Source organism: Clupea harengus, chromosome 6 (assembly GCF_900700415.2).
Source record: "Clupea harengus chromosome 6, Ch_v2.0.2, whole genome shotgun sequence".
NCBI classification, from domain to species: Eukaryota; Metazoa; Chordata; class Actinopteri; order Clupeiformes; family Clupeidae; genus Clupea; species Clupea harengus.
Window position 1 is genome coordinate 20,454,793 of NC_045157.1, and position 10,469 is coordinate 20,465,261.

The window sequence follows — 10,469 nt, forward strand, 5'->3', positions numbered from 1 at the left end:
TAAATAAAGTGCACTCCACAGCTGTCCATGTTACATAACAGTCATGCAGTGTGGATGCTACAATGTCCTTCACCAGCACTCTCCAGCAAAAGTGTGTGTGTGTGTGTGTGTGTGTAAGATATGGGGGGGGGGGGCTTCAGTCCAAGAACACAGAGCAGGACATACCCACTTCAGTTGCAGAGTTAAGAGCAAAGGCACCAGATTAAAAGCTCACAAAAGAGCAGCACAGCACAAAGGCAAGGGGAACAGGAAAGTGCAATGCAACACACACCCTAATAGACACACAAACACAAACACACACACACACGTCTCTCTAATGCTGCGTGACTCGCATGCATTACTCACACGGGTCAACAGGGCTTCCATGGCCAAGATGAGCTTACTCACTGCTCATTAGGTCTAAAAACACACCCCAGCTCAGCTGCCCTGCGCTGCGCTACTCTAGCAGCATGTCCAGTCCTACTCCGGGTGAACAGGCTTCTGGAAATAGCACACAGCTAATCTCCCGCTCTCCCATTCTCTCGCTCCGCTACCATTGCTAGCTGAATGGCTGGACATCTGGCTGCTGGGCTGGCTGATTGGCTAGCTGTGTGCCTTTTGCTGCCAGCTTACCTGTTTGTCTGCATGCACGTAGGCCTCCGTCTGGGAGGCAGACAGGACGGAGACAAACTTTCAGTTTTATCACCGCAGGCACGCTCCAGCACATACGCCACCCCTGAGACAATCACTCACTCACACAGACACAAACAGATAGAGAGACAGACAGACAGACAGACCCTCTTTGCTGGAGTGAAGAGAGATATACACACACAGAAACGCCTCGGACACCCACCGACACGCTCCTGATCTGCCTCACCGGCCCACTCCCAAACATCCTTCCTGTGGACTGCACCCATAACCCTCTGCTCACAGGCCTTCATATGCCCTTATTTCATCCCCACTCCCCACTCTGGATAAAGGCTTCCTTCCCCCAGTTAGCCTTATGAGCGAAGAGCTCTAGAGTGCAGTGACAGGAAGCTCTCGGCTCGACAGGGTGGAAAAGTGTGTACGTGTGTGTTTGGAACAGGGGGGTGGTGCGAGTCAACAACTAAAACTAGACCACAACTTCTGTTCTGACTGGTGAACATCATCTGCACACTAGGTGTGGTGAGCACCAAAGGCACGTACGAAGCGCACACACACACACACACACACACACACACACACACACACACACACACACACACACACACACACACACACACTCCGCTTCAAGGTGCGAACGCCTGTCTGATCCTCACACCGCGATGAGAAACTGGTCACGACCGCTACTAGCAGAGTAAAGCATACTACTGCCTGTTAGTTCCCTGGAATGAATACATAACGCTGGCTGGTATGACTACAGCCACTCATCTGGTACGAACGAGGAGTTGCAAAATAACATTTTGCAAAGGACATAATTTGGGGCATTCATTTGTTTTCATTTCAGCACGGATGCTGAAGCAGACAGGAAGTCAGATGGGGCTGCATGCAAAGTCGTCATTCGGTGGTTCCCGCTGCTGCGAAGAGAAGCTGTGGTCAGACAGACAGACACCTGCCATGTTCATTGGGAGAAGGTAGGGCCAATGATTTTCCGCGATAACGGAAAACGGACGGAATTCGCGGAATGAACACTTTGAAACGGAATTGCAACTTTGAAACGGAAACATCATTTTGTGCATACAAATCGCCCAAATTCCCCTGTATTTTGGGCTGCAAGGCTATATTTGTTTCAAATAAACACAACAACGATTGCAACGATGAACAAACATTAATTAAAGAACAAAACCACTGAGAAAATGTCACGTCTGCGCTGAACTCTGCTCCGGCCACGCCCCCTTTTTAACGGTTGATCCACACACGTCCGCTAAAGCCACATTCAGTCACATTCACTTGCTCGTCTTCCCAATCGCATTTAAAACAAAAAATGTTTAGTCTTCTGTTCTGTTAATGCTGGCAAACAACAATCTAAGAAGGGCACATATTATTCACTCATTTTAAGCCATCAATATACCTCAGGGTGAACAAAATGAGCTGAAACGGAAAAAAAAACGGAATTCACCAAATGTGAAACGGAAAATGCATTTTTTTTAAACGGAAAATCATTGGCCCTAAGAAGGGCCATCACCACTACACTATCAGAAAACACACACACACACACACACACACAAAGGATCTCATAGACAGATCATGTAGTTGACTCAGTGAGCTGACCATCGCTGGTCCAAATACGCATTTAGATTGTGTGTGCCACGGATCAACAGCTTACTACTTGAACTGTGTCCCATTTCTCAGACCTCATCTCAAAGGATGAATGGAAGTAGAGAGGAGAGAGAAAATGAAGAAGACCAAGTGAAATGGAGAGACAATGAAGGCCCTACATTGGTGCTGAGATGGTAAGGACTGAATGTGTTCAAACAAAGTGTTGTCTGGGGTCAGAAATTACACAACTGGGCAGCAACTGTCCCTACTGACTTATAAGTATCTCTCTTTCTTTCTGTCACAAACACACACATTCACTAAAAATATCTAAACATACATTTCTTAGCCCCAAAGCTTCCTGGCAAAGCAAGCACTGACCACTGCTCGATAAGAGACCAAAAAGCAGTGCACGCATATACAATGCCCTTCATTAGACACCAGCTATAGTCAAGCCTGGACTGCAAACCAGGTTGCAGGCAGTGGCACAACAACCATGTCCTTATTTGACTTCAAGTTCTGAGAAAAACCTCAAAAGCACTACAGCTCAGCCAGGCATACCACATCAACCAGCCTATGAGGTGCAAGGAGCACAGAGCTTTGCACATTCAACTCTGTGCACCAAGATTGCAATTTCTGCTTTAGGTCTTGGTGCCATACATCAAGCCAGCAAACAATGTCCACATAAAACTAAGCTCCACCAGATGACTTTTGAAACATTGTTTTTTCCTGCAGACACACAGGTTGTGGAGGTTATGCTAAAGTGTTCAGATAATGGATAAAAAGAATAGTTAGCATTCTCTCTATTATCTTACGAAAGATGTCTAGTGCTGATGAAGTTTCACTGAATCACACCACACTTGCACGCACAAATAAATTCAGAGATCTTTTTACTTCCTCTTCCTGTCCACTTCAAGAGCTCAGAGGCTATGGTGGGTCAGTGCTTTTAGTCACACACTCCAGGGCTGGATACACTCATAAGCTGATTAACACACCATAAACAGAGAAGATTTGGTTGTGTTCCTGAGTGTGTGTATATGTGTGTGTGTGTGTGTGTGTGTGTGTGTGTATACACATATGTATTCTGGATAGTTGCACCAGGATACTGCACGTTATTTATAGTGTGCATGTGTGTCTGTGGTGGTGATGGTTAAGTGTGTATCCTGGTGCAGTATCCACACACTGGGAACTCACTCCACAGACCCCAGTGCTGACTTCTGGGACTGGCAGGTGGGGGAGGGGAAAGCTTGCAAGCAGCCTAATATGACGTGCCCCAATCCAATTAAAGAGCCATTCTGCTCCCTACAAGGGAAAACACAGGCTGCAGCACTCTACCGACTGCTGGCCCTGCACTGGCCACAGGACTCAAGCTTACTGCCTCTCTCTCGTTCTCCACCCATTTATTCATTCATTCATTCTTGCATTGCGCCATCCACTTATCCTGATGCGCAACCATCCATCCATCCATCCATCCATCCATCCATCCATCCATCCCTCCCTCCCCTCCCTCCTCCCTCTTACTGGCATTTCCACGCACACTCGTTTTCTGCCCATGCCACTGACATGTAGAGTAGTGCTGTGCTGTGAAGGGCTGATTTTCAAGCTCTCTCTCTCACACACGCACAGGCACTCCATTTCTCACATTCTAGCTCTTTCTGTGCCTTTCTTTGCAGGTCATGCTATGCTTCCTCCTTTGGACGTCACGGCCTATTTTAAGACGTGAAAACACAAGTGAGAGGGCTTCAGAGCATGCAGAGCAGGGGGCTGGTGGAAGGAGAGGAAGAAGAAACGCAGAGAGAGAGAGCGCAAAAGGGAGAACATATAAGCCCTCAGTTAAGAGGAGTGAGGACACTGCACACATCTTCAGCCTCTCTCCCTCTCAGCCTCTCTCCCTCTCTCTCCCGGCCTCTCTCTCTCTCTCCCTCCCTCCCTCGTTCTCCTCCTTGCGGGGCCGTGCTTTGGCTCTATAAAAAGCTGGCTGCCTCCCTCCCTCCCTCCCTCCCTCTTTCTTTCTTCCACAGCAGGGACAGAGAAGACACATGGACGCGGCCGAGTGGCTAAGCGCCCAAGGGACCAGTGACACAAGCGCAGGGGCGGACGTGCACGTCACCAGGGGTCACGGCTGACTCATGCAGGCCCCCAGAGCCGAGCAGCGCCCCCCACCGACGTCAGCGTCTCGTGTCCGACCAGTGGGATGGCGATGAGGCAGCACATTATACACGGCACGGACTCCCCAAAAAAAATAAAAAATAAACCCTTGGTAATGACGACGCCAAGCACAATCATTCTGACAGATGCGCGGGACCTAATCACGTGTGCGATACAACAGCGGAGGCAGGCGTGGCATTAGCTTGCTCGTTACCATAAAGTGCGAAGGCTTAATTAGGCAAGCTGTGTCGGGTAAAGTGCAATCGATGTGATGTAATGAAGTAATCGTAATCGTTCGCAGCTCAATTCGGATGAGATATTAAGATGGTTCCACAAGTGATATGCCTGGAACGAAACGTGAAATCAGGGACGCCGATGGAACAAATCGGTTCATGTCTGAACACATCTGGAAGACGAACAAGAGAAGAAGAAAGAAAAAAAAAAAAAGAAAAAAAAAAAAACATTCCAGACATACTCAAAACAGAGGCGAGATGAGAAGGATGAGAGGGAGACACTGTCATTACGAGGAGCCCTTAAAGGCGCCATTCCAGGCACTTTACATCTCACCCCTGTGTGACCTTGCTCAAAGACATGCATAATGCGAGCTTAAAGCCTGCTTTTGAAAGAGTTCAGCTCTCTGTTTCAGCGTTGCCCTCTGGTAGTTCTCAGAGTTCACTTGAGTTCTGGGTTTAGGAGCACACATACATCAGACAAACACACACACACACACACACACTCATTTTGCCATCTTATATGTTTTGATGGCCCAATACTTCCTGCTCTATTGTAAATAATACAAAGGATTTTATTATTCACAGTGAACACAGCAGCATGGCTTTTGCACACCAGATAACAAGCTGCCCTTTCAAACTTCGCTAACAGGTTGAGAGCAACCACAAATATACACAGCATGAGCAGAGATCCCCAATAAGAAACCATTAAAGCGTCACCAGACTTTCTATTCTTAAGGCTTCAGTGTGTAATTTCTATTCCGGCCTCAAGATGTTCTGCTTGCTGGCCATACCGCTAGCACCAGATCTGCACTGACAACCTGCCTAACCACACATGTGCTCCCTGTTCTTTCTCCTCTCCGCCACTTCCTGCTTCGATCTCCTCACTTATGTCAGGGAGCTTGTTGAGTGCCTGTTATCGGCAATCCACCAAGCTGAATCAACACAGGCGATCTCTACATGACATGCTGCCATTACAATCTGCTGCTGGCTCTGAATGACATCCATGTTAAATTAAAACAGCTGGGTTTACAGCAGCAAGGGTTTGTCTGTGGTCCTCAACAGATTTCAGTCGATTTTTGTTGCAAGTTTAGATTTATTGCAAAACTATTATCATCAAAACTAAATCCCATAATAATAATACTCTGAAGTGTTTCAAGCACATATTTGCTTTAGGGTGGGATATATCAGCACTTCACCTCGGAGAAACACCACCACATGAAGGCATATCCGTGGAGTTCAGCAATCTGTGCACTTGCCCATTTCTATTTTAATTTTCATTCAAATTCAACCAATACCAAAGCTATGCAATATCTTGGCGTCACTGCCTTCCGTCCGACATTTTCTCCACACTCATGCCACCTCTCTGCTGCCTCTGGCAGCTCTCCAGTCCTCGCCGCTGTGTGCTGGTGGAACGCAGAGAGGAGGTGGCAGCAGCCGGGCCCTGTGAACGCGACGCTAGCGTTAGCATTAGCCCAGTGCCAGGTCTGGCCGCCCTGCTGAATCATGCTCGGCACACTCCCTCTCTAAGTATTCATCAGCAGCTTCCATGTGGTCTGGCCTTGGAACAACCTTGTCCACATCAAAGCTCAGAGGGAGACATACAGTCCTCCTCGTATCCTTCATGACACACAAAACACCATCACAGTTTGTTACGGTCGTTGGGTGTTTTTGGCACCAGAGCTGATACTCAAGGGAATGAAGACACTGTATGGTGGTGTTTTTAATGAAGAAACTGAAGCTTAACTCTTTCTGCGTTGGCGGAATTTTTATATAATGAGCAGACTAACATCTCAGAAGGATTCTAGGCGAGTAAAAACAGTCGATTCAGAATTATCATGTTCAAACATAAGCTGGGGTTTTGCTGGGAGCAGTCTCCCTCACCCGCCCCCACTGGTGCCCCAGCCGAGCTGCCTGCCAGGATGTTCCGCAGAGCTGGACAGCGCCTGGGTGCCTCGGCACAGCTAGGGGCATATGTGCCTTCAACAACTTCCCTTCTCTCTCTCTCTCTCTCTCTCGCTCTCTCCATCCTTCACACGGATATTCCCTTCCTTCCTTAATTTGCTTTCCCTCTCTTTCCCCCCTCTCTCCATCCCTCCTGCCTTCTCTCTCTCTGTCCTTCCCCTTCCCCTTCACTCCATGCAGCATGGCCGAGCCTCTCCTTCCTTCCTGAATGCATTACGCAGGGAGGACACTTGAGGCACTTGAGTCCCCCCTTGCCCTATTATTCCTGAGAGCTGTCATCTTGTAGCCCTCACAGAAGTAGAGAGCGCATCACTGCGCCGCTGGCCTCGCTGCCTCTCGCATGAGCGCGCAGCACAGTGCAGCGCCCTGCCGCACAGAGTCTCCCTCTCCTCCCTCTGGTGTTGCATGAGATGCACAGTAGATAGTACCAAACAAACAAAAATCAATTCCCAAAACATAGACAAATTATAAGGGACAGTCTGTGAATCTAATCGCAGACTGCATCTTTATGTCAATATTCCCAGCAGTGGTCTAAGTATAGAAAAATAAAAATAGCATTACATCATTCATAAGACATGACAAGAAAGCATAAAAATTGCAAAATATCCCATGTACTATGACAGTGCTGCAAGACACACAATATTTGTCCTCCCCTTCACTCTTCCGTTTTTCGGCAAACAGTCAAGGGAATCGCACGGGACATGTCTGACTGCAGCAGGAAAACTGGCCAACCATCTGATGTGGTCTGAAGCAGGCACGGATCAGGCAGAGGACTGCACATACAGCATCTAAGCTTGTCAGGGTCCAGCATCATCGCAGACTCCTCATAAACACCACCCAACGGCAGCAAGTGTTTCTATTCTGAGACGGCAAGTCACTCCCAATTACAATTCACACAGGGGGACAAGGAGAGGCATGTCAGCCTGGCTCGCTCTCTCTCTCTCTACACCTCCATACACCTCCGCAGGGCTGGACCCTGAGCTCCTCCAGCCCTGCAAGTTCCCTTCCGCACCAAGGCTGAGACGTGAGGGCGTGCCCAAAAACTGCTCCCCTGGGCGGCTCCCATGCGTCACAGCAGGTAAACTGAGGCAGTGCCTGCCTGAAAAGGTCGCCTCTCCATGCATGAGCCAGCCAGGGGACATCCGAAATAGCCTCCAGGCTATCCAGGGCTCTGTGCACCCAAAAACTGGGGATGGTGTGGGGGAGGGGGAGGGGAGCATATTTGGGAATATTGAGCAAGCATGCTGTGCTAATGTGACAGCTCTGGGCTAACCTATCTCTGAAATACACACCTTGGTAATGGAGTTCACCCCTTCTGAAAGTTCATGTAAAACATCAAGGAGGGAGCGATTGTATTACATCAGAGTGAAATCTGAACTGCGATGCCAAGTCACTACACTGCACTGACACTACACTGCAGGACACATTGCTGCTGTTGTCAAAAGTATGATGGTGATTTAGGTTTGTGGCCTGCATAGACTGCTTGCGCACTAAAGCCTACCTTAATTGAGTGAATGTTTGCGCACACACAACAGACACCCAACATTGGTGACGGAGACGTACTGCAAAGCAAATGCTGAGACATAAACCCTGTGCTTGCTGGGCAGCCAGTCCTCAGACAGACATACCCAGATAAAGATAAGTCTGTGCAGACCTAATTACACACATGCTTACAGACGGTTTCATACCTCCCATCCAACATCTGTGACATGTGAGGAAGAGAGCATGCAAGACTGGTTTACATGGCTATTGGCTTGCATTCCAGCCATCTCACACACACACACTTTTTTTGAAACAATAAACTCAAAAATGCTAAATGTGAAGCACATGTGAAGAGGAATTTGAAACATTACACCATCCCTTCCCATTTTTTGAGGAATGCACAAAGCGTACAAGGCAGAGATGTAGGGGAACAAGATATTACATGGGAGATTTCGGTTAGTATTTCGGATTCAAAATGCTGTTATTCTGGATTATGCACATCAGAACAGAACAAGGGCACCTCAGCAATCCTGACAGGGCCAGCTGAGCATTATGAGCCACAGGGACAATGCTCAGTGCCAGACTGGCATCCAAATTCAATCATGCTTTTAAAATAAGAGAGGATTCAGAACATCACAGCTTGGATTGTCCATTGGAAAATGTAAAACATGTATATGGTTAATGATTTGAATAATTCCAGATATCAAAAGACTGTTTAAAATTACGACACTGTTGGAGGACAATGACATTCGACAGGAGCCAAAGCAGCACATTGTCACCCATTTCAAAGCTGCTATTTATATATATATTAAAAAAAATGTAAACACACACATATCACGTCACCCACTGCAAATTGTACAGGGTCACTTGACAGCACTGACAGGCTGCTTTACATTGTAGCAAGGAGGATCAACCAATAACAGCTAGCACACAAGTTAGACCGAACCTCTGTTAAAGGCTGACACCTAGTAATTTGTCACTGCAGACTGTTGTTTTGCATAATAAATCATGCGTAACAATGAGATGAAATAGGACTACCAAGGAGCAGATAGCAGCACCAAGTTAATTATAGAAGAGACCTCTCTAGCCTACCCAAGACTGCTTTCTCAGTGAACAGCTTTTAAGTAAAGGGGTTACCAAACAATTCTGAAAAATCTCAGAATCATACAGGCTGTAGACGGGTAAAAGGGAAACAGCTACTTAAGTAAGCCAAGAAGTGTAGTCGAATTGCAGTTTCGTTGACATAATGTCAGCATATTTCCACCACTTGTGCTTAAATTCTCAACCGTAGAGACGTTCAATTACACCTCGGGACTAAACAAAAAAGGATGACGACGCAAAATAAATACCACAACATATATTGTGTTTTTTCTGTAGAATCCGGTTGAACCTCAAATGTATACAATACTTTTATTTCGAAAGAATTCAGATTGGTTATCATGGAGGAAACAAATAAAGGTGGCCTGGCGGCAACGTTGCGCATGAAATGCACCTTGCAACAACCACAATTTAGCCTAGCTCTGGGTCCCTGGTAGCATCCGGGGCTGCCTTGGAGATAGGCTGTTGCCATGCACAAAAAAATATGCATTTCAAAAGCCAATCGTGTTTCCCGTTGTTTATCTTCTACATAGCCAAATGCCGACGACAAGCGATTACATTTCTCATGGATGTAAGTAAGTGCAAATGAAAGCCTTGCACACTAGCTAGTTTGAAGTTCGAAGTGATGAGAAATCCAGATATCTGTTGGATGAGAGTCGCGCGACGTTTGTCCGTAGACAAACTAACGCTTTGCTGCTTGTGTATTGTTTACGACTATAAATAAATCCATCTTGTAAACTACGCAGTCACACCAAGGGAAAATCCAATAATGTATGAGACTACTTACCCCATTAACCAATCCATAATGGTCGAGAGGATAAATGCAACGAAAGCTGGAGGCGTCCCCTTCTAATTATTCGGGTACCCCCAACTCCCGCTTTTAATCCTCCTCCGTTCGAATAGATTCTTGCCGCCTTCAGGCTCTGATTATGTTAAATGTTTGTGAAAATCTCTGAAATCAAGCTCTGTAATTAAAAAGAGCATGAACGATTGGAAGCTAACAGCGGGACCGGTGGTGCAGCTCTTCTTGCAACCGTTCCTCTTAAGGACAGCATTGACTTTGAGATTAGCTCAAATGGAGGGTAGCAACTCACTATATCTAGCCTGATAGCCTAGACTTCTGCGAAGCTTGGACTCTCTGATTTGTCCAGGCAAGCGGCTGTTCAAAAATGGAACCAAAAGGCACCCAATTACCGGCTAGCGCAACTGAGCTATCGGTCATGAACCCGTGGAGAGGTTGTTGAGCTGCTAACGCTACCGCTGCTGTGATCAAGCTCTGGCACATACAGGAAATCCGGAAGTAAACACTGGTTCGCCCATTTCCCGAAA

The 10,469-nt window shown here is 47.1% G+C and overlaps 1 protein-coding gene across 1 annotated transcript in view; it reads right to left on the reverse strand.

Annotated features, from left to right (window-relative positions):
- LOC105906497 (MOB kinase activator 2-like) overlaps nt 1-10,469 on the reverse strand; it is a 39,668-nt gene extending 29,199 nt beyond the window's left edge. Inside the window, exon 1 of the mRNA XM_012834651.3 lies at nt 9,928-10,469. Coding sequence (XP_012690105.1) covers nt 9,928-9,944 — 17 coding nt within the window. The 5' untranslated portion in view covers nt 9,945-10,469. The remainder of the gene's footprint in view (nt 1-9,927) is intronic.